This window comes from Anoplophora glabripennis, unplaced genomic scaffold (genome assembly GCF_000390285.2).
Source record: "Anoplophora glabripennis isolate ALB-LARVAE unplaced genomic scaffold, Agla_2.0 scaffold638, whole genome shotgun sequence".
Lineage (NCBI taxonomy): Eukaryota > Metazoa > Arthropoda > Insecta > Coleoptera > Cerambycidae > Anoplophora > Anoplophora glabripennis.
This window is the reverse complement of record NW_019417008.1, coordinates 180,344-206,758: the sequence shown is the minus strand read 5'-3', so window position 1 is coordinate 206,758 and position 26,415 is coordinate 180,344. Positions and strand designations below refer to the sequence as shown.

At 31.5% G+C, this 26,415-nt stretch overlaps 1 protein-coding gene across 2 annotated transcripts in view; it reads left to right on the top strand.

The window, feature by feature from the left end:
* Positions 1–1,676: 1,676 nt before the first annotated feature.
* LOC108913707 (wiskott-Aldrich syndrome protein family member 3) overlaps positions 1,677–26,415 on the top strand; it is a 34,299-nt gene continuing 9,560 nt past the window's right edge. The window contains exons 1-3 of one of the 2 annotated variants that reach the window (XM_018719301.1): positions 1,677–1,816; positions 18,050–18,262; positions 25,842–26,034. In XM_018719301.1, coding sequence (XP_018574817.1) covers positions 18,120–18,262; positions 25,842–26,034 — 336 coding nt within the window. In that variant the 5' untranslated portion in view covers positions 1,677–1,816; positions 18,050–18,119. Of the gene's footprint in view, positions 1,817–15,588; positions 15,798–18,049; positions 18,263–25,841; positions 26,035–26,415 lie in introns of those variants that run through there. The other variant, XM_018719302.2, reaches the window with a different exon arrangement.

The following is a 26,415-nucleotide window of genomic DNA, read 5'->3' as shown; positions in this document are numbered from 1 at the left end:
CCTTCTGCATCGAACAGCGATACATTCCAGGCTCCTTTAGAGACTTGCGTACCGTCCGAGGCTGAGAACCTCCGACGAAGACCCTGACTCCGATTGTGCCGGCTCCATCGAGAGACCCGCACCTCGGTACAGCGGTACACACATAGGCTCCTACGAGTCCTATTCAGACTCTTATCGAGATCTGCAAATCCGAGGCAACTTTTCTCGTCAAACTTATAGGCGGTCACTCGTCGAGGCAACCTTCCTCGTCATACCCCTACGAGGCATTATCTTTGCGACCTACGAGTCCAAAGCTATAGTACGCACGTCATTGCGACGGCGTACTTAAAATTTAGCAGAAGTTGTCCTTGCTTCTCAGGGCTCCCTCGAGAGACCCACATTTAAAAGTAGAGTCAGTGCTTCTACAAGAGTTTCGGAGCAAAAGAGCTTGCTCCGACATTGTCGTACGGGGTAAGATGTATCCCTGCCACGCGACATAGATATCCAGTGCTACGAGGATTGGTGCCCTCGAAGGTACAACAAATAAATCAGATCGTGATTCTTTGATCAAGACTGAGCTGGACGAGACCTCGTCCCCATCTGGAGAGACCAACGGTTACACGGACTGCCCCTGTTTGCCGGCGAAAGACATGCGAAAGATCTCCCGACACTCCGGGTGAAAGAGTAAATGGCCTTATTCCCCAACGCTATCTCGATCGATGTTGCCCCGTGAAGAGTCTGAGGGACCGAAGGTGGTAGCCCGCGGAAGTACGCGGCACGGCGCAGCCACAGCGCCGAACGCATTGAGGTCCGCTGCTACGCGAGTTATCGATACCGCCTCGATCACCCCTCACGACGCACTCACGGAGCCAAGTAGCACGAATGAGTTACTATGAAGTGGGTCACCCACAGATACTCGGGACGAGGTTATACCTACGTACCAACTGGTAGGGTCCGGGGAATCCCATGAGCCCATCCACCACAGACCACAGTCATTTGAGAACCTCTAGCGCGACCTGGCGTCCCAAGTGAAGATCCATTTGAACTTCTTGTGTCTCTACCGCGGACCCAGGCCGAGGAAACCAATCCAAACGATCATAATTTACGACATGGCGCTCGGCGTGGAGCTCGAAGTTCTGCTTCGACGTCTTCGCAACGAGCGCAGGTTGCTGAATCACTCCAATGTTCTCAACAATTAGAACTCGACATGGCGCCCAACGTGGGGCTCGATTAGAACTCCCGATGTCTCCACCGAAGACCCATGTCGATGTTACAAATAATTCCGGTCAAAGAATACGACAATACCAAAATTATAGTATAGTAGTCTCTGCATATATCTCAAAAATAGGACGGTATCTCAAAAATAAGATCCACAGGAAAAAAATCGTGGCATTAATTTATAGTATATTTTACCAATACAGCTTGAATATACAAAATAAAACAGTAAACGTAAACTCGAAAACGCTCAATACAATTTGTGTTACACAAATGCGGACAGAATATTTCAATTAACGAATACCACATACTTCTAATAAAAAACGCTTGCTTAGTTTTCATTCGTATTCTATGTTCCCTTTAAATCGATTTATTTAGCATTATACAGATGGCTACCCTGCTATTCTGTGCTCTTTGATTCTGATTCTAGTGATTTTCTATTTCAGGGTATGGCAATTGGCAGCAGTATATTGTAAGATCTTTGCTGGGTGTACCGCTTCGCCATTTTCTCCAGTATTTATTAAATTAATAAACAATTTGCTGGACAAATGTGGTTCACGTGAGTGTTCTTTAAAATTTTAATGGTGTTTGTGAAAATATGAAGAATCCTTATGCTTGGAAGGTAATAAAAACTTTTATATTTTAATGACATTTAAAAGGTTTGTTGGCCTTTTGCCTTTCTATTTGACATTTTTATTGTAAGTAAAAAACATTAATTAGCAAATTACATATGAAATTGTAATAATACATATTTTCATAATTTTTCCATAATATCGTAGAAACAGAAACAACATTTAACGAAATTTAAATGTTTTTGATAATCTAACATAACTGAAAATTGAGTTATTGACCACCTAATGGATTTAAAAAATATTGACATAAAGCCAGCTCGGGTGTTTTAAAATATATCCACTTATAAGCTTTCTAAGTGACTTGTAATTATGTTATAGTTTATAGTAGAAATATACGTGTGTTTTAACCATAAATAATTCGCCTGTTACCACCAACTTACATTTTATGATTGTAGGGATACTGCCTCGGATTTTGAAATAAATCCAGGCGGCACGGTATCGAAAACCTCCCCTAAATGAGTCACTTCCTTATTGTTTAACAGCCTTGTTGATAAATGAGATTAATTTGTCCGTGATGTGTAGTATATAGCATAATACATAGAATATATGTTTAGGTTTTTGTGAATATTTTTATAAACCATTTTTAATCTGTTTATTGGATACTTCACATACGTCCAGGTCGATTTAAAGTAATGATCTAAGAATTATTGTACCTATTACTATTTTATTTACAGTAACATATTTATTGCATAAATTGTTTTTTGTTTTTCTATTTTTATCATTCTCTTACTAAGGTCTTTTTTTATCAGAAATATTGTCAACTTAGTTGTTTTTGTAGATTATTTAAAAAACTAATGAGTAAAACATAATTTGTGAACATAACTAAACAATTACACGGATAAAGTAAGTTCTTTTTTAATTGATACTTACAATAAGCGTTAAATTTCAAAGACGTTTCCGTTTGTGTAATTAATATTGAACGCATGTTTAAAATGCATGCAGTGACTAATTTGTGAAGTATTTTCCCTTCCATTCATAGTTGTAGGCATTACTATTCCAATCTAATATTAATTAAGCAGAAGGCATTTGCACGTATCGTTTTTTCGTATACTAAGAGCTTATTTTTTAAATTGACTTAGGTATATTTTACCTAGTATTTTATTTAGTTGTTTACATTTATGCAAGCCTTTGATGTGTTTTTTTTAACTATATGACTTGTTAAATCGAGCTTTAAACTTTCTAAATATACCTATTTATTAATTTGTGAATTTGACGAAAAGGAAAGAAAGATGACTACTTAAGTAATACTCGTATATTAAAATCGCGTAAGTGTGTCAGTGTACATTTTATAAAATTCAGATATTTTAAATAAAAACTTACCTATGGATATATTCCCAAAACAGTCCAGTTCTCGAGAGACAGTGTTAAGGTTTTTGAAAAATATCACATCTACATACGGACTCGGATTTTTGACGTAGATTCAATTCAGGCTGGTGAGTTGACTGAATTAAAGGTACGAATAAAGGGTATAAATTCACAGAATTTGTATACAATTATGTATATTAATCAGTGGCGTAGATACAGGGATCCACCGTCACTGAATACTACAAAATTTCACTGCCACCAATGTATTGAAAATTTGACAGTGCGCATTTTATTTCTATTTGTTTAAAAATATATTTTCCATTTTATACAAAAAATGATTCGCGTCATTTAATATTTAATGTAAATAAACAATTTTTAATGAGATTAACTACACAATTGTGTTGTATATATTTAATTTTGGCATATACTTTACCTATACTTGGTCTATACTATAACCTTAATGTTGTGTAATTCTGAAACGACTGAGTTTAGCGATTTTTGTCAAGATACCTTTTTTTTATTCACATTTGAACTCGATGCTGCCGGAAACTCAGATTTTTGAAGGGCAAAAAAGTTCAGTGATATTTTTACATTGACCGGAGAGGAGAGTGTAATTAGTCCATCCCTCTAGAATAAGTCTAAGTTACACAGTTACAACACAGTTACTATATTCGTAACTGGTCTTCTTGAAACAATTTTCAATATAATTTGTGTAGAGATACTTAATCTTTCCTTAAAGTGTCTACTATTATTAATGAATCACCCTGTACATGAAATTATGGCTTATTTTGAGAAAACATTTCATAATAGTAATATTACTAGGGTTAGATATGTGACTAGGGTTGCCACCCGCCCCGTTTTCGTCAGGACTGTCCAGTAATAGAATACTGTGCCTCGGTAAAAAAAATGTCCGGAACCCGGAATTATCTTGCAACAGGGCTTGCGCATTATTTTCATTACATTGTTTGTCCAAAAACATATACTTAATTTAAATTATTACCAAAAAATTTATTCTTTTCTCCTATCGACTACCAAAATTTTTTGTTTCAGAAATTAAAAAAATTAGGTACCTAATTGTAACTATACTTATGTTGTCAGCGTTATTTATTTTTTATTTTTCTGTGCAGAAAAAAGCTTTATTTTTTAATACAGACTGATGTTATGTGATATATGTTTCTTGATTAAAATCACGTTTCTTAATTTTTAAAAATAAAATGAAAATATGAACTGAGAAGTTGTGGGAATTTAAGAACCAACAGATTAAAATGATCTATTAAATCGGTTGCGATGTGCAAGATAAAATCATATATAAATCTTCTGTAAATTCTATTACGTAGAAGGCATTTATTTTCTGTTATTCGTAACGGAATTGAAAGCAATGCGCGCAACTATTTACTAATGGCAAGGTAAATAATCGTGTTTTATATTCTCTCCTATACATTTATTTCCATGCTTTTATAGTTCTATTAACTGCAGATTCATTGTGGGAAGCAGATTATAATAAATCACTTCAAAGGGGAAATACATACTTTCCTTTGCGACAAAAGTATTAAGTTACCATTAAAAATATACAGGGTGTAATACACCAGCGTGTGACAAATTAGGGGACGTATTCCGAGGTAAAAATCGTCTTATTTTAGGACGCTCTTACATTCTGTCACTTTTGCAACACCCTGTATAAGATAATACTCTTATTATAAAAATAATTGTTTCCATTTATAAAACAAGTACAAAATAATAGTTTTTAATGTATAGGTACATCTTTAGACATTTTTCATTTACAACAATAGAGTGGACATTTTATACAGATTTAAAAAAAATTAAAAACAGCTGTACACAGTGTGTTTTATATGTTTGTGTTATAACTGAAAAACCAGAAAATGAAGCAAAAAATTGCGAAGAAGCTGAGAAAAAACCTTTTGCAAATATAAAACGTAAATAGAAAAAAACGCAACATTACAAAAACTGCCAAAAATAAAAAATGCCCTATATCAATCACTCGAACGATTCGTATTATTGAGATGAGGTTTAATCATTCAATTTTTCTGGAAAATCGAGCCTGCGATATTTTAACTACTTTTCGTCTCTGTAATCTATGTAAATTATTAATCTTGTCTTGTGTCTTATACATCTGCTTTGGAAATAAATGAACTTTAAATAAGTCTGTGTTCTGTGACCTAATAAAATAAATACGAGCTTATGTGCAGCACTGACACCGTTACTTGTTTCTAGAGCGGAGAATGTAAAAAATATAACTGTATCATGTTGCAATTTCTTACTTATCAATCATTATCTATATTTAACTTTTAAGTGTAGTACATTTTTTTCATAGTATCATAAATAATATCCTGCCAAAGAATAAATGTTTGGGCCAGGAGAAGTGTAGAATTAGTAAATTTAGATATTTCCACAGTTAAAAAATATTAATATTGATTGAAAAAGTTTTATAGTTGTAAACATGATGGAAAAATATGGGGTCCAGTCAATTTTAACGTCGCACCCGAGAGTATGCGGTAGTAAATTATTATAATATTTTTCCAAATTACCTACTTTCTCTTATGCAGGGTGATAAAGTTAAAAACATTTTTTTTTTTCATATACAGGGTCGGAAAGTCCCCATGGTTTATCGGCCGTTACGTGAGAGCGATAAAGAAAGCTATACAAATCCGTGCGATAGAGAAAAATGGCTATAATGAAGGCGTCTAATAGTCACCGCCCATTTCGCCCTTCCACAAATAAGATCCACTTCTTATTTGTGGAAGGGCGAAATGGGCGGTGACTATTAGACGCTTTCATTATAGCCATCTTTCTCTATCGCACGGATTTCTATGACTTACTTTATCGCTCTCACGTAACGGCCGATGAACCATGGGGACTTTCCGACCCTGTATATCTTCCTATGGAAATAAACTTTGTATTATTTTTCAACATTTAGCACTATTTTAAAAAAAATTGATTCTGACAAGAAATTGATTTGACATATTCCACTAGGAATATGTACTCTGATATAAAATAAAAAAATGGAATTTTTGGTGAAGGTCAGGAGATATTTTTGATTTACGGAGTAGTCCATTTGATTTAGGCACCCTATAGATAGAATTTTTCTGAGACTGACGGTTCGAATGCTTTTTATATGTAGTAAACTAGTAAACTTTTAGGTGTATTTCTTCAACTAATTATGACTTCTTTTTTTGAGGTGTTTTTTCATATAACCATTTAATTCATCGAATACGATGAATTAAATGGTTAAATGTTAAATATAACATCACTTAAAAACCGCCGCATTTTAAACAATCGAATGTAATGCAGAATATTTTTTAAAAGAGGCTTAAACTCGAGCTTAAAGGTCTAAATTGCTGATACTTCTGATTATAATTATTGATAAAATAGAATTTGTGTATGAGTTAACTTAACAACTTATATGCAGATTCAATTGTTTACTAATTATAATCAACAATGTAATTGGTTAATTTTGATAATTTTCAGTCATTTCCATTGTCTCCTAAATATTTGAACTGGAACAGAAACTCAATAAATTTAAAAGTTCAAATTGCAACGGGTTTAATTAAGAAACAATATTAAATCGATTTTAGGCAAAACGGATACAACCCCCTAACCTGAACATTAAAAAATGCTTAAAAATGTAATAAAACCATTTTTCTTACATCTGATGTACAGAATCATATAAATAATATTTTTCTACCGCAATTTAAGTAAAAACACTTGTTTATAATCATAAAAATAAACTCTTACTCTTTTCCACCTCTGCTCAGTGCTCCCCCTCCCACTCCTTTGCATAACCTCTAAAAGACACTTAAGTAAAGAATTGTATGCAAAAAAGTAAATCCTCGAGTAAATAAATCATTAATGTTTCGTTATTCATGATTACAATTAATTAAAGCGATTGTCTACATCTCCGTCACTGGTTACTTAGACGACTCGATAGTTCTGCATAAAACCTATGTGTACCAGAATAGTTTGAATATCACCATTTGTTGAAAATTATAAAAAAATTATTTTTATTAGATAGGCTTTTGTTAAACTTTATCATCAAGTATCTCGAGGAAGACTCCCGGGTCCGATGCTAAATCTGACTCGCCCTGTATATTTGACTACTCTAATAAATTGCCATGAAGTAAGTGAATTAACTTTAACTTATTTAATTGTCGATAAGTGCATTAAAAGTCATTTTTAAACATTTCCATGTAATAAACAGTCACAATGATAATTATTATTCTTAAACTAATAAATAAACATTGAAATGTTATGGAACTAGTATTTAAAAGTAACAAGTTTTTATAGTAACATGCAATTTTTACAATTTGCCCTAGACAACGTTATATCGGAAATAATAATTATTATCAATGTAGGTAGGTAGTTCGTGAAACCATTTGAGACACACCTATTCTAGTCATTTTATTATATTTATTTATTCATATTTGGCTAACTCGCATGTTTATACATAACGTAGAGATTGTATTAGGAAATATTGCTCATATTCCATAGTAGATCGCATCATCCTATAATTAAATGACGTCAGTTAGCGAAAATGTAGAAATGAAAGATGCAGTTTTTGATCGCATGATTTAGTACAATTAATGTTTGTCTTCGTGTTCTGGCATACAAATTTGTCATACGTAACGCAGAATTTCTTTTTTGATGATTATGAAATTAAAGCTTTAATTTAATTAATAATACACTAACCAATGTTAGTGTATTATTAAGGCTCACAATTTAGATCTCGAATTAGGTCCATTATTTGTGGAATTATGTCAAATGTGAACTTGTTACGAGAAAATACATTGTTCTTGAATTATATATTAATGAAAGTAGTTACAGCAAATTATTGAAATAATTTAGGTTTATTAAAACTATTTTCAACAGTAAATATACATTTTACAAATATATTTTTATTTAAATGCATTTAAAATATATTTTCACTTTGTACCAGAAAGAGGATCAGACAGACTTTTATACAGACTGTAATTAATGTTTGACCAAACTCTAATTGCGGATTTTACGTCACAAATTAAACAATCAATTTCAATAAAAAATACCTATGTGCCCGGAGGGCCTTAAAGTTGTGTCATGACATTATTTCTAAAATAATTTTAAAGAATCATTCATTACTGAAATAAAATATTTATATGGTTTTCAACAGTTTTTGTGCAAGTTAAAACATATTTTCATTAATTAAACATTTATATCTCGAAAACTAAGGCATTTTGGATCATGTAGAGTAGAATCCACCATTGAAGTTTGTCTAAGTATTTTTAATTACGCCATATATGAACTAAAGAATTTCATCAATAAATTACCATTTAGCTTGTTATAAGAAAATTGTTTTACAAGCCAACTTATAATTTTATTAATTGAAAACTCCACTGTAAAAAGTCATAAAGCATTCAGAGTTAAACATATCTAACAGCTATTCAAAACCTCTTCGCGCTAAAATAAGACAAAACACATGTTGAAATTAGGTTATGTAAAAGATCCGGTTTCATCCTGACAAAAGTTATGTCTCTGTTATGTATGCATGTTTATATCGCTAAAACGTCATTTACATTTAATAATTTTTGTTCCAATATATTGTTCAAGAAATTATCACAATTTACTATACCTGAGGTATCTTTTTACATGTTACTAACTTACGATACAGGGTTATTCACATAATATTCTATTCCCTTTATCGTTGTTACATGGTTGTTACTGTTGTATTTAGAAGAAGGGTGTCCCAGAATAACGTGTACAACGGAGGTCCACAGATTCGTGGATTCAAAGTAGGCAGATTTAGGCTAATTGACCTATATTATATCCGATATCGCTTCGATTGACCGCTAGATGGCTTCAAAGTTTGTGAAAATGTTTTGAATTTTGTAAATAACTCGAATACGTATTATTCGAGTTCGATTATTTTTGGGGTTTGGACTTTTGCTTTCAATCTACACATTTTAGTGTTATACAGAGTGTTTTTTAAAACTTACAACTCCTACAAAATTGATGTATGGTGATAATATCCGTTCATAACTGTATCCCTCTTTCGGGCAATAATGACAACTATTTTTTATTTGATAGGTGATACTATTTGAAAGTTTTTGGGCCTCTTAATATTATGTTTGTGCCTTTATCTAGGGTGTAAAAAATTGACATTATTGTGCTACAGCTAGCCCGTCCCTAGCAAACCACATAAGCCAAATTGTGTTCATGGGTTAATTTTTAAGGAGTCATATCTGTTGCCCATCGTATTAAAAAAATAATTAACACAAAGTATTTTAAGTTATTTTAAAAAAATTGATTTTCAGGGGCGTCCTTTCGGAGCCTGTATATTTGCAAGGGTGGCCTCTAGGGAAAATTTTTGTAGGAACTTATGTTATTTTAAGGGCCCCATATTCTTTAAATAGTGTTTTCCGCAAAGACAAATAATTTCAAACATTTAATAACTGAATAATCTAAAGCTTATCAAATAATAGGAATGTTATGTCATGCCATCTGGGTATTTTCAAAGACGCCGCAGTAAAACGAATAAACAGGTGCAAAAAACGATCAAACCATCAAGGTTTTAGGTACTGAAATCTACGAAAATACTAACTTTTTTATATATAATTCCATATGTAAATATTCTTATAACATTTACTTGCTTAGTCCTACATATAAAATTGTTTACTTTTATTTATAAGTACGTGAAAATAATTCTTAAAATGTGGGGTTAGAATAACAGCAAACGCATGTTTTACAAACGCTTTTTTTTAGTTATTATTTTATTTGAGTAAATTTAAATGGTAACAATGAATAAACAAAACATCAAGGATTTCATTTTTGTGCTTACTTTTGTTCTACACGTTTTACTTTTAAAGATTTCAGTACCTAAAAACGCCAGAAATTTCACTATTTCTCGGCCGGGAATATGGCCACCTTAATGTCCCTTGTATAAATCCGCGAGATTGTCCACATATTCTGGGACACCCTGTAGATTTAAAACGTGACTTTAGTGCATTGCTATCATAGTAGCTATCGTTAAGCAAACTTCAATCAAAAACTAATCGGTGACTACGGAACTAGAACTGTTGAAAAAAAATTATAGGTATAGTCTTTCCGATATCAATTGAAGAACCAACCAATCTGTTGTGGTACAGTATGTACCAGGTTCGGTCGCTGACTCGGCATTGAAATATTTGAAAAACTTGTTCCCATATTTATTTAGCCATACCCATATACAGGTCTGGTCGAACTAAACGTGGAGGTGGTAGAAATGTATACGCCCAGTTGAAGAATGCGTGCGCGGGTAAAGGAAAACAAACACGTTGCAGTGGTTGATAAATTGCCCAGCAGTGCAGTGCAGCAATGCGGAATTTGGTGTGATTCGGGTAATTTTAATTTATTATAGGCACCTTCTATGAATCATTCATATTACAATTGCGAAAGGGAGAAATAAGCGGGATATTTTGTTTACTAATATTATTACAACATGGCATTTTGAAGACCTTTTGAAACGGAACAAAACGAAATTTATCACCAACATAATAAAATTGTTTGAGGACATAAATAATTAAAATGTGTTGTTAGCCAAATGAACAAATACCTAATAGAAATTTTCTATACATTATATACAAGTTATTATAATTGTTTACCTTTAGCAGAAAACTTTTTTAGGGACGCCTATGAAACTCATTAAATTTTATTGCCAGGCGTTTTTTTGCATGTTCAACTGACTTCGGAAAGACTATTTGAAGATTATATCCTCAATTGTTCCTATAGAGCAGCAGTTCTTAACCTTTTGTTTATCGCTGACCTGCTTTTAATGTTTTTTTTTTTTGTTGTTGCGGTACCCCATTTACTTAGAATTAGATTTAAGTTAAAATTTTAATGAGTTTGAAATATTAATTCTAAATTGCACGCTAAACGTAAATTTTGGAAAAATAAACAATAAGTTACATTCTCACATAAGAGTGCATTTTCTTAATTAGTTGTTATTAGCGATTAAATGTTTCTAAAAATTTCGCGGACCCCTTGGTAGGAGATGGCGGACCCCAGGTTAAGAACCACTGGTTCTATAGTATTTGTATGCTAAATAGGGGGAAAAAGAATCGGCGTATCCGACTGTCATTTTTTTTTAATAATGAATAATAAATTTGCACAACACTATTTGTATCGTTCAGTGTATGTCGTAAAGTAAATAATATCAAAAAAACACAGGGCTCTACGAATATTCTAAATATTTAGATATTTTATTTACGTAGACGGAATAGGAGGAACGTCACAAATACAACAGTGATTACAAAGGTTAACGTACTTGTTTTTATTGACTATACATACCGGAAAAATTACGATTTTTCGGGGGTATATCTGTTCAGGCGAGCTTGATTTACGCAATTAGGCAAAGGTGCTAGTGACACAACACATGCCACTAGGTCAGATATGAGTAGTTTTTAATAAAATACGTCGTTTACTCCTCGGTTTCATCGTCTAGACTTAAAACATTACTTATAATCCTTTATCATCAAAGACTTCTGTAATTCAATTTTAACTGGAAAAGTATCAAAAAAAAATCCCTAAACTCGTTTTCCTTTCTGCTTAAATAAAAAGTGGTACATTTAAGGATATGAAGTGTGGATAAAGAATATTTTAAATATCCCAATTAGTCGATTGAATTTTTATTGTAAAGATCGTGAGTAATTGCTTATTCTTTGACATGTTTAATTGATTTTTCGTTGGCCATGACTAATTAGTAAAACAATAGGTACAACGGATTATTCGGTACGTTGCGGAACGTGCATTCACACGTATTGCTCAGACCGACATACTTCCGGAAGAGTCGAAGGGACAAGATTATTTCAAATAATATAAACACTGTTAGATCAAATATTAAAGAACTTTGACATGTGACTGTTGGGATGTAAAAAATTGCTCTTATTAATTTTGACTTAATTTATGTTTAATTTTGAATCATGTTTTGTTTTCCCAGTTCACTTTAAGCATCGTAATAAAATTCAGCATTTGTTCATTGTTTTATAACTTTAATTATCAAAATTTAAGGAAAATTGCGACATAATCTGTCACTGAACTTTATGGTATCATTTTCGGAAGTATCACGAAGTAATTACGAATCTAAAATATTATATGCGAGTATTAATCGATGTCTAGATTAGAATAACTGGAACAGTTTTGTTGACCCTACTCATACTTATCGTTCGATATTTCTTCGATCACTTATAGGGGTTTTAGGGATAATTTTTATTGGCGTTCCGTGCTCTTTGTTCGAGGCAGTTTTAATGGCACAAACAAATACTGTTTAACTCGATCGGTTTTTGTAGTATACATTGTGATTCAGTCATAATGTCATTGATTTTAAGGGAAGATAGAGAAAACTGAGTAGAATACAAATGGGCGATTAAAAAAATGTTAATATGGACATTGGCGTTGAAAAAAATATTTTCAAATCATTGTTAAACCCCTTTTCGGACCGCTACAAAGGTTTATCGAGAGTGAACCTACCGTATTATTCGGTCACTAACCTAACACTAACTGCGTTTTTAATACGTAGTGAAGGAGAATACCTAAAACATGAATTAATTAGATGTTTTTACATTTTAAATATTAACAAGTATTATTTATTAGTTAATAAAAACAAATGTTTTTAAACAATACTTTACAACAACAATAACTGTTTTCGAATGTTACCTAGGTTACTACAAATTAGTATTTTTAATATTGTTAACGTTTTCACTATGTTTTATAATTGAGTGCAAGGTCATTCATAGAAATGTCATGTTTTTAGTTACACTCTATGTAATAAAAATTTTTCATTTACAAAAACTTCCATTGACAAATTGTTTGCAGTAAATTTTTTTTCGCAGATATCAAAATTAAAATTTAAAATTTAACTAATATAGGATATGTAATGCAAAAAAATGTAAATCATATTCATTCATTGTATTAATTAAATATATATATAAAAAAGTGAAAGGAAATAATTTCGAATTCTCTTTAGGGAATTTTGTGTTAATCATTGCCATTTATGTAAGTTTGTATATCTAAGTCCCGATGACATGACGGGAGTTATTAAAAGACCGCTCTTTTAAAAGTAGTATAGAAATACATTTTTTTTATTTAATTGTGGTTTTGACTACAGTAACACAAAAATAAGCAACAAAGATAACTTAGAAAATGAGGCTACTTATCTCTTATGTTTGATAAATAACTTGATGATTGTGATTTTTCTGGTTCAAAGCTTATTTCATTTTCTAGGGGTGAAAGTGTACCTACTAAAATAATTCGATTGCATTAAAAATGCCAAAAATATATAACAAAAGTTACTTATGAAAAGAAATCAAAATTATTAAATTTGGGACTTGTCTAATTAACTACCGTAAGAATAAATGAGATTGTAATTGAAACTTTGAAATAACTTCATGAAAATTTCAACACGGCTGATTTGGATCGTGTTTGAGGAGATAATCCTCATTCCTTGATATACAGGGTGTTCCTAAATAAGTGTCGCAACGGAAAACTGTATATTCATCTTGAAAAAAGAAACATTTTTCTCCTCTTCCATTTTTCTCTCCGGGCTTTTGTTTTCGAGATACAGGGTGTCAAAACTTTAATTTTTTTTAGTTTTTCGCCAATATCTTAGGAATGGTTTGAACTACACGACTGAGCTTTTGTACACACATTACCACTATTAATAGCTACTTTTCCGCACCCTTCTCGAATTCATTGGACGTGTCAGTGGTGGAGATTTTAAGGTATCGTAAGGGTTTTTCCCCCCCTAAATTTTACGCCACTGGAAAAATTGACTTTTGACAGCAAATTCTAAAGCGCCAATGAATTTTATACAATAAGAGTTCTCTTGGTTCATTGCTCTAAAGTCAACCGTTTTCAAGAAAAATGACTTTTTATGAACAAAAGCAAACGTTTTGCTAACGTTTCGAAAATTTTTTGCATTTTGCATTTTGCATTTTGAACATTTTGCAAGTGCAAGTAACTGAACAGAACATCCGGAGAACGAAATGCATCGTTTATGAAATCCGTGTCAATACTATCGAAAAGTTGACCGATAGAGGTGAAACCTCAGCGGCAGAAAGAAACATGATTAGAAGATGTAATGCGTGCATTCTAGCCAACGGACGTAATTTTGAACAGTTTCTGTAAATTTTACTCGCCAAATTGATAAAAAAAAGTTAAAATTCTATCTGTTGTTAAATTTCGTTAAAATTGTTAATTATTACTACTTATTTTTTGAATTACAAATGATTTTCGAAACGTTAGCAAAATGTTTGATAAAGTCATTTTTCTTGAAAACGGTTGACTTTAGAGTAATGAACCAAGAGAACTCTTATTGTGTAAAATTCATTGGGGCTTTAGAATTTGCTGTCAAAAGTCAATTTTTCCAGTGGCGTAAAATTTAGGGGTGGGGGAAACCCTTACGATACCTTAAAATCTCCACCACTGGCACGTCCAATGAATTCGAGAAGGGTGCGAAAAAGTAGCTATTAATTAGTGGTAATGTGTGTACGAAAGCTCAGTCCTATAGTTCAAACGATTCCTAAGATATTGGCGAAAAACTAAAAAAAAATTAAAGTTTTGACACCGTGTATCTCGAAAACGAAAGCCCGGAGAGAAAAATGGAAGAGGAAAATAATGTTTCGTTTTTCAAGAGGAATTTACAGTTTTCTGTTGCGACACTTTAGGAACGCCCTGTAGAAAAATAAATAGATTTTATAGTATATAGCATATAAATTCATTACAGGAATATATTTTTAAGCATTTTAAGTTGTCTAAATGAATTTAAATTGATTTATATATGTTTGTCGGATATTTAATCGTATTTCATCATATATGTCGATTTATATATATATATATATCAATTTTTTTAAATACTTTTGACAAATTTGTACACATACCTATGGCCATAGCCCTCGGTCAATGGAGTACATCTTTATTCTTTCCTTTTAGTATTATTTTTGTACAGAACTTCGCCCGAGAAAACGTATCATTGTACGGAATTATCCGAGTGATTTTAGAAAACCGTTACGGTTTATTATTACAAGTACCAGTCATTAGTCTGGTAATTTTTCGTGTTTTTTTAAAGTTACTTCGTACAATTATTATATTGTTTTATTTAAATGTGAAGAGTACATTTTATAGATTATTGTTATATGCGTCTCTATTATTCCTTTTTCTTCGAGGTTACTGCATCTCCGACATTATTATGTGATATTTATTGCTTTCAAATGAAGCTTCTGTTGAACGGAACCAGCCAAAATACCAACCATTGAAAAACAGATAAAGTTTAAAGCGTACTGGCACCTTATCGGTTTTATCGTTGTTTATTCTTAAACTCAGTATATTATTAAAGAGATAAAATAGACTTATTTCCAGTACCTATAGTCCATTTATTGTTTGTCCGTGAAATCGGCACCGTTGCGAAAAATATACACGCTACGGAATCAGTTGTGATAATTGGTTTGTATCCCTATCAGTGAATGTACAGTGTGAATCATATAATAAACTGTTAACAATTAATACATATTTGAAGTGATAAATGTGTCATCAGTGTCTTATTTATGCAGTTACTGATTTCATGTGGTCACCTAAACAGTATGCGTACACCAGCGTAGAAGATAGATAAAAAGACCTATTTAAATTGTCGAGTTGCCACATAAGAAGGTAGGGTCGAAATTCTTGGTATGTCAAGGTAAATTCAAAGATGGTAATTTGAGGAATTAAATAGTTATGCTTAACAAATTACACATATCGAATTAGCAAGTTAACTTCTTATAAATAATGTAAACGAAAGCATTGTCTTGGATTAATCAAGTTAAAAAACATTCATTTATTATGAAACATACTACCTATGTACAATTTTTTAATTTAATTTTTAGTTATTATTGGGTTTAAAATGTATTTGAAATATATTGTTTATCAGCGTATTAGTAATTTACTATTTTTTTTAATTGGATCCTATTTTCAACATCTTACTACGAAACAGTTGTTTGTCTAGTCATATTGGCATTTATCTTGCTGATATCGATACAAGTAATGTAATGTGAATGTATATATTTTTATATTAAAATTTTTAATTGAGCAATATCGGAAAATCTGTACAACAAAGACCGACTTATATGTATGTATATGTTCCAATGCTGCCAAGTTTACAACATTTTATATTGTTGTTTAATGGAAAATGCACTGAGAAAAGTGGATATATTTGCAATTCACGTGTGATAAGAAATAAATGCTGCCCTCCCCTTTACATTATCATTAACTGTAATTGTCTTTTCGTTGTCAAAACTAATCTTGAAGTGGTTCAAGGTCAAATATGACGGTTTATCTAATTCTAAATTATGTAAATAGTCGTCAATACAATACAATATTTATTTTATTAATAGTCTTTAAAGAGTTTAGCCAACAATAAAAACGGATACTTGATTGTCAGTTATTTTAACAAATAAATTAATAAAGATTTGAAGAGTAGAATAAAAACATTGATTTATGCTTATTTACAGTAATGGTTTTAGCCCTTAGAAGAAAACTCTTTAAACAGATATCTAGACTAAATATCTAACTCGATACTGTATATTATTCATACAATTAATATTGTTTGTGAGGATTTATTTGCGAAAATGAAATCCACTGTCCACTATATAATTCTCTTTAGGGAGTTTTGTGTACATTGCCATTTATGTAAGTTTGTATGTCTAACAGTCACGATGACATGACGGGAATTATTAAAAGATCGCTATTTTAAAAGTAGTATTTTAATAGAAATGCAGTTTTTTTTATTTAATTGTGGTTTTGGCTGCAGCATTCGAGATAATGTTTATAGGAATTTTTTTTGTTAATTTGCAAGGTAAAATCCTCCTCCATTAAAGTTTGGTTAAATATTTTAGTTAACACCCTATATATGTATAGAAAGTTAAATATATCGTATCATATGTAAGTACCTATTTGAAAGTATTCAAAATTTGCCGGAGCATTTTATTTCACATTTTTGCTTTCAACTGTTCATAGGAGTAATAGATTAGTTCAATGTGAAAATGGTTTGTTAACAAGTAAGTTTAGATTCATATTTCTACTCCTACCCACCAACGGTGATGTACTTTTGTATTCACAAATTGTCAATGTCATAACAATAAAATGTCATTTTACATTCACTTTATTGGGACGTTAATTTTAATAGTGAAGGAAACGTTTACGTTCAACAATGAAAGCTTATGTTTAAAAAGTAGGTAATCTCCGTGAACTGCTAGGCAATAATTAAATTTTAAAATTACCCACAGAGAAACCAACCATTATTAGTGTCATAATATCTATGTAATTAGTATTTAAAATTATACTGTCTGGTAATTTATTGATAATATCCTTTTAATTATATACAGGGTGTAACATAATATGGTTTTTAACTGATGATATTGCTGGAAACAATCTGGAGGCTACATGCCCAAGATACCATTTAATTATTTAATTATATCAGCAATATCCAGTAAACAGACTTTTTAAGTTTCACCAACTTCATGAGGACTAATAAGTCCAAAACGAGTATATGAGTTCAGCTCAATAATGCTCCTAGCTATTTACTGTATGTATTTATATTATTGGTATAATTCAATGTTGTTTGGTGTATGTAGGGCCCGGAGTAGTGGTTCCTTGTCCATAATTAAAAATTGGTTTGTCCAATAGGTTGAACTTTCATAGTACCTGCAAAATTGCAGGTTGCTTTCTGCTAGTGTGACCGCACATATATATTGGACTTTTCAGAACTTTTTTAACAATTTGTGTTTAAAAGGTTTGTATCTTTGTTTGTAGTTAAGACTTTAATAAAATTACCTAGGCATTTACTTGGCCAGTGAATTAGAAAAAAAAAGTTTTAAAATGTCTTCATATTTAGCACCTTGTTAGTAATATTATTTTGATTTCAGCACAACTCAAGTAAAAGGAAAGATCCTAATTTGAAGGCATACTAGGCAATCAGAATAAGACCATTGCACCATGCCTCTTCCGAAACGGGTTATAGAACCCGTGTACGTCACCAGAGGCACTCTACCCGAAGATTATCCATTGCCATCTGAGCTTGAGGGGGTTACTAATGGAACTTTGGCGAATACTGTGAGGCAATTGTCCTCTTTGTCTAGGTAAGTTTTTCCATAACTATTTTAACTAACGAATCTTTATAATGTGTATATTATATTATTTTTAATATATATGTTATGGACCAGGTGATTAATGCGGGCCTTATTAATAATGTGCGAGCATTATGAATAATGTCTAGCTCTATCAGGCTAAGTGATTAATTACTATCTAAACTTCATTATTTATCACATTGCACGGTCATTATTATATTGCTACGTGACAATTGGGCAATTTGATAATAGGGAGGGAACAAATTATATAATTATTGTTTTCAATTTTATGTTCTATTTTACTTATATTTTCATTTGACTTTTATTAAGTTTAAAGTGTTGAAAAGTATTAGATGCTAATTATGCCAAATAATGAGTCTGATTGCTTAAACTTTAGTTTATTTTTTGTTTTATAATAATATGTCAAAACTTCTATAAATCAAAGATATGTTATGAAATGTTTCTTTTAAATTTTATGTTTTGTGTTACTTATGTTTTTTTATATGACTTTCCTTAAGTTTTAAATGCAGAAACTAGTGGATTCTTAATGCAGAAGTCCTTGCTAATTAATCCAAATAATGAGTGATTATTTAAATTGTTTATAATTTAGTTTATATTAAGTTAAATGACAATAATAATAAAAAAAATAGTCATTAAATATGTTTGTATTACTCTGCCCAAAAGGTGATGGACAATAATGCCCGTTCAATTTGATTATTTGAATGCACACTCATATTGGGCATTTTACAATATGTATAATGCCCGATTTATCACTTGGTCCATAACATATATATCAACGAAAAAGACAACTGAAATGCGGAGATGAAATTAACTAACAATTTTTATTTTGTAGATTTATATTTTTTGTTTTCAACAATATAACATTTTATGTGTGGATGTGTTCATTGTTATTTGTAGAATAAATCTGTAATATTCTTTTGCTTCATTATGTTGTGATTCAGAATGTAGACATTTTTTTTCAATTGCTACATGTAATAATATCACTGTGTGCTGCGTTATTTTTTTTTATTGAAATTCCTATTTGAATTATTGAGGAATTTGGTTGAGATTATACTGCTGTATTGAGATTAATTTTATTACTCAAATGAAATAAAATATACCAGAATTTGTTTGGGTCTAAAGAATTATTAAGAAAGAAGTATTAAAGATTAAAGGCATACAGTGTAACCCAATATTCCATGACTTGGAACTGTTATATGTTCATGGCATCAAAATAAGGCAATTTTTCAAACATATGTCTTTATAGAGTTGCTTAGTTTGGTCTTTAGTATACGACAAACTACTATGTTAAAAAGTAATATCTATACACAAGTACTGACAAGGAGTGATACATGCTAGAGTACTTACACTGCGGAGCAGTGTTTACAGCAATATAAATACCAGCCACAAGATTTAATCTCGAGTTTCAGAGTTTCTTCTAAAAAAGGGAGTTATTTGTTCAGGAATTGAGATCTATTTACCGTGGAAGTCTACAAGCCAAATTAAGGAATCTCTGTGGGAAGAAAACCTACTTTATACCAAGAAAACTGGAAAAATTTTGGATAAAGAAAGATAAATAGTTATCATTCTTAAGCTATGTCATGATGAGATGATTATAGCTGGATTTTTGAAGGTGAAACATAATGCCCAAACCAACACAACACGAAGAATCCTACATTGAAACAGTATCTTACTTATTGGAGAAAAGATCAGATACACCATTAAACAACTAGAGGAAAATGAAGAGAATCTTTTGGAAGTACATTTCCAGCTTACTAGCAAATTAGACAGAAGCGTCTTGGATTAGAGGACAGATTGACCACTAAGAAAGCATTGTATAGACTGTCAAAAATAAACAGAGAAGGAAAGTTCAAAACTTTACCGATGGAAAAACATTCTAAACAGGCAAGTCTCGAGGAGTCTTGGATCTTCATGTACCTTCTGCAGAATGATGTGGACAAATTCGCTAAGTGTCTAAATTTTGCCGTATCACTCAGGACCATTACAGAAAAAGAAATTATGAGCACCCTGAAGACTAATGTGTCAACGTATATCTTAGAAAATGACAAAAGAAATAGGGCGAGACAGTACATGTGTTATGAATTACAGAACTTCTGGAAAAGAAGTTCGACTCGTCAAAAAACTGAGAAAGACTGAAGCAATCTCTATATTTCCTGGAGATAAAGAAAACAACTGTCATGTTACACATAATAAAGTATATCACAATATGGAGAAGATAGTACAGGACCCAATGTATAGTAATTTCAGAAACAGTCCAGTCAATTCAGGACAGTGGAGAAGGAGAAAATTTGAAGTTTTAACATTCCCAAGGAACTAGATAGGGATCTTATTCTAAATTATTCAAGAACACCCCAACTTCATTACTTTCCAAAGATCCACAAAACAAATCGTTTCAATCAATAGTAGTGAATGCAGTTGGATCAATCACTTACCCACTCATTCAACATCATGTTAAAAATACTAATTTTATCGTGAACCAAGTTGCACCATATGGTTATATTTCTCTACGGAATTTATTTTATGAACAAACTGATGGAGTAGCTATGGGTTCAATCTTATTAAAACGATACCTTTTTGTTCCTCGGTATCCTTGTCAAGAGGGAAACTGGATAGCAACATATCAGTGCGTCGAACACGTGCCATCAGCAAGTCAGAATATTTGGATAAGGAACTACCACATCAGCTATTCAGCTCTCAGAGGAAATGGATGTACTAATAAGAATATTGAACATGTCATCAAAACAGTAATTAAGAACAAAGAATTTGCTTAAATACAAGGATGTAATAACAAGATATGCGGCTACCTCTTAAGAAATCACAATATTAACGTCTACAACACTTTAAGAAAGGTAGTAGTAACATTTGGCAAGATTATCTGCAAGAACGATATACTCCAAGGACCTGGTGTATCTTGTTTACATGGGGTAAAGTACACATTGGACAAACACAGCAGCACTTTAAAATATCACTTGAAGAATAACAGTATACAAAAATCTTGCGGAGCACAGGGTAGATACAGAATATTTAATAGCTATACCAAAATTCTTGTGAAACAGAATAGATGTTGGCCAAGATCACAGATTTCAAACCGTGCTCTGAAACATCATAATCACACAGTAAATATAAATACCGGCCAGAGGACCCCAGTTTCTCAAAGTATCCTCTGAATCCTATTTTAGGTTTGTGTAATCCTTAAAAGAATTATTATTTCCTTAAACAAAGCTATGGTTGGAAAAAAAATTTAGACTACTACAATTACATCATATACTATAAAAAACGTATGTACTGCCTTAGAATTACAAAATGTCAGAAAAATTAAAGTGTCAAATTATATATTTTTTTAATAAGCAAAGCAATATTCATAATATTTAATTCATAATATATAGTATATTTTGCAATAATTAAACGTTAAAACTGTTTAAAAAATAGATATTTCAAGGAACCTTTGATTGCTATTAGAATTTTTTATCAGTTATAGCTTGAAATATATTTTTAGATTGTGTACTAATTTAATGTCTAAATAAATATTTATTTTATAACATCATAGAAAGATAAGGCTACTTATTATAACACTTATATGATTTCTTTAAAAATTTAATAGTATTTTTTCAATTTATTACTTTCCTGTAAAAAAAATTGTGTAAAAAGAAAGGAATTACAAAATATTTCATTTTGAATTACTGCGTTATTAGATAAAATAGTTTGTGCATTTTTTTTTATAAATGTAAGGACAGGTTCACAATTTTGTGATTCCGATATACATGAACAATTGATTGATAATTTGTGATATTCATATTGACGTTTCGTTGTGATTTGTAGATTAAGCGACTAGCCACGATTGACCATCATTGGTACTGCCAACGTAGCATCATAATAAGACAGCAGAATAATTACAAATCTAAATGTTAATAATTCTGCAGCTTCCATTAGGGACTTTATTTTTTAATATTATTTTGGGGATCAAAAACGGAAAACAAAAAAAGTGGTTGTTGACTATTCTATAGGTACTTTTTGTTTATAAAATATTTTATATAGTTCCACTTACGGGAACAAAATTTACATAAAAGGTATTCAGATTAGATCTGCAACTGTTAGATTTTGGTTTATCGTACAATTTCGATTATTTTTTTATATATACAGTGTCCTAATATTTTACATCTACAGAATCAAGTGTAGTATTTGAGACACATTCACAATATTGGTCCTCCTGAAGGAAAAAAAAATGCTATATTGATAGTGCTACTTCGCATCCTGCTATGGTTCTTTTTTTGATGGGCGATTTTTCGTGAAATTATATTAGGAATTTTTTTGTACAAAATCTGTCAAAGTAGCTTAGTTCAGTACCATTTAAAAATCCTCAGTTCTACAATTTTTATAATTTATAGCTCTCCATAATTTTTTAATGAAATTTTACTAAAAGATGACTTACATTCCATGTAACAGTGCAGGGCAAAATATATACATATTGCAAAAGTAATATCATATTTAAAATATGTTGAAACTATAATATTAAATTTACAAATATTATTTTTTTTATAAATATTTTTTTGTAAGTAAGCTTACCACGTTCTTTATTTTTAACACATGAATGTGGCTTATTACTATTTTGTCCCAATTGCTTCAAATTATAGAGCTGTTTTGTTATTTGAAGGTATATTATTATATAATAAAGATTATAAACTTCAACTTGTTCGATGTAAAAGTTTACTTATAGAAAGTATAATTTGTGCAAGTAAACAGAAAATCTTTTCATTCACTGGACTAAACAATCAACTAAACAGTTTTCTTGCTTTAGTGAAGTATAATAGAAGGTTTATACTAAAGGAGTAACTTGCTTTAGCTACTATATGGAACTTGGCCTTTTTCGTCATTTCAAGGCACACTAAGATTTTTAAAGGAAACAAAAATTTACACTAAAAATTTTAGAACTAAAAAAGTTTATAAAATAATGAAACTTAAGATACAGGTGTTGAATACATCCTCATATTTTCTATAAAAAAAGGTCATAGCAGGTTATGTAGTAGCATTACTTGGTTCTGTAGATGCATTTAGACACCCTGTATATGTACAGTAATGAGAGGGGAGTGGTGGATCAAATCTGAATACCTTGTATACAGAGTGTTGCATAATATATGCGCAGGACTTCAGGATGTGATAGCTTGTCCAAAAATTTGAAAAAAAGTTTGTATTAACTTACCCTCTAAAATGCACAATTTTCGAGATACAAGGTGTTGAAATTGTAAAAAAAATTTCGTTTTTTGCGAATATCTCCAGAACCGTTTATCATACAGAAAACAGCTTTTGTAAGCATTTACTACTCATAATAAGCTATGTTCTGTGTGAGAAAAAATTGTTTTCAAAGTCATAATTGGTGAAGATTTTGAAGGGGAAGTGGGTGTTTTTCTCCCCAACTTCTACGCCACTGGAAAAAGTACGGTTTTGAGATGCCCATTTGAACCCCCAATGTTTTCTATACAAAAAAAGTACTCTTGGACATAAGCTCTAAAGTTGACCGTTTTCGAGAAAAATCTACTTTTATGTTGAAAAACATGGTCAATTTTTTGAAATAAAATTTTTATTTTACTAAATGTATTATAATTTTTTTTATCAAGTAGGCTTTAAATTTTAAAACAAAAGCTACCTCCTGTCAAAATAACAATTAGTTCGTACCTGTGAAAAGTCAATTTGTATTACAAAAATAAAAATGAATTACACAAACGCTGAAATGTGTGAAATGCATTACCTTTACGGAAGGCGAGCGGTAATTCGGCAGAAGCAAGGCGGTTGTATCAAGAAAGACATCGTGATCGCCAAGTACCACATCATAACTTGTTTCAACGCATTCACCAACAACTATGGGAAAATGGAAGTTTTAAAAAGAATACTGCTGATAATGGGCGGGCTGTGGAAGTTGCAAATGCCCAAGTAGAAGAGGCTGTCCTCAACGAAATTGAAGAAAATCCGGTCACAAGTACCAGAAAAATTGCTCACAACTTAAACATACCTCATTTGACGGTTTGGAGAATTTTGAAAAGACAACTTTTGTATCCCTACCATATCCAAAGAGTACAAGCCTTATTGCCAAGAGATTTTCCGCCAAGATTGGCTTTTTGTAGATGGATGCAAGACAAAATAGCTCAAAATCCTCAGTTTGGAGCCGAAGTTATGTTTACCGATGAAGCATCTTTCTCGAGAGATGGTATTTTCAATTTTCGCAATAACCACATATGGGCTGAAGAAAATCCACATGAAATTGCAGAAGGCAATCATCAGCAACAATTTTCCGTGGATGTTTGGATTGGCATCGTCGGTGATCATTTGATAGGCCCACATTTTTTACCGAACAGATTAAACGGTGCAGATTATCGACAATTTCTAGAAGAAGTACTGCCGGAACTCCTGGAAGATGTACTTTATGCATGATGGAGCTCCGGCCCACTTTAGTTTGGTTGCTCGCCAATACTTGGACAACGAATACCAAGACCGTTGGATCGGTCGAGGAGGTCCCCACCCTTGGCCCCCGCGATCTCCCGAACTTAATAGTTTAGATTTTTTCTTTTGGGGCCATCTCAAAACAATAGTCTACGCTACTCCAGTTGAAAATGTTGATCAATTAAGAGAACGCATTGTTGCATCTTGCGACATAATTCGGAACACTCCGGAAATTTTCTTGCGTGTTAGACAGTTAATGCGTCGAAGAATTGCTGCGTGCATTGAAGCTAACGGAGGACATTTCCAACATTTAATTTAACTGTGTACGATTTGTTTTTTTTTAATATTGCAACTATGAAGTTAACGTTTGGTTTTGTTACTTGTTCTAACGATTAAATAAATTTTGTTTAATTAGTAAAAAAATTTTATTTCAAAAAATTGACCATGTTTTTCAACATAAAAGTAGATTTTTCTCGAAAACGGTCAACTTTAGAGCTTATGTCCAAGAGTACTTTTTTTGTATAGAAAACATTGGGGGTTCAAATGGGCATCTCAAAACCGTACTTTTTCCAGTGGCGTAGAAGTTAGGGAGAAAAACACCCACTTCCCTTTCAAAATCTTCACCAATTATGACTTTGAAAAAATTTTTTTCTCGCACAGAACATAGCTTATTATGAGTAGTAAATGCTTACAAAAGCTTTTTTCTGTACGATAAACGGTTCCGGAGATATTCGCAAAAAACGAAATTTTTTTTACAATTTCAATATCATATAATTTCAGTATATAATATATCATATAATTTCAGTATCTCGAAAATTGTGCATTTTAGAGGGTAAGTTAATAAAAACTTTTTTTCAAATTTTTGGACGAGCTATCACATCCTGAAGTCCTGCGCATATATTATGAAACACCCTGTATATTACATGTAAGTTTTGACAAAATTTCATTAACGATGGAAGGGCAATATGTTTGTTGTCAATCTTCATTTTGAAAGATTGTAAAAGATTTCGCTATTTGTGTATAAATCTGTATTTTTAAATAAAAAATTAGATAAACAATTATCAAGTATTAACAGTTGTTAATGTAGAAAAACAGGTTTTACTTCCTGAAATTCTTAACATTTTTGTTTTGCTTCCAGACATGCAGAGGATTTATTTGGAGAACTCGCGAGAGATGCTCAACAGCTGTACGATCGATCAAACTCTCTACAAGCAAGGATAGATAGGCTGGCTATCAAAGTAACCCAATTAGACAGCAATGTAGAAGAGGTCTCACTACAAGATATTCACATGAGGAAAGCCTTTAAGAGTGCGGTAGTCTTTGACCAACAGGTATGTACATTTTTTTATTGTAAAATTGAAAATTTAAATATTTTTCGTATTTGATATTAATATACATTTTATATACAGGGTGTATCTAAATAACACCGAAAAAATTCAAGGGGCGATTCTCCGATGAAAATTAATAGGGGTCTTTGGTATAAAATTTTTTGAAAAAATCCTCCCCTGAAAAGTTACGCCCCTCCTAAAATTACAAAAAAAAATTGTTTTTCTTTTTTATCTTCCACGTACATCAAGCTAAAGAAACCAAACTTGGTGAACATTATCTGTCAATAAAACTACACTTTTTGAAATTTTTTCAACCCTGAACTATTTTTGTAAGGGGTTGAAATAATCAACCCCTATGACATTTTTTCTTATAATTTTTTTTTC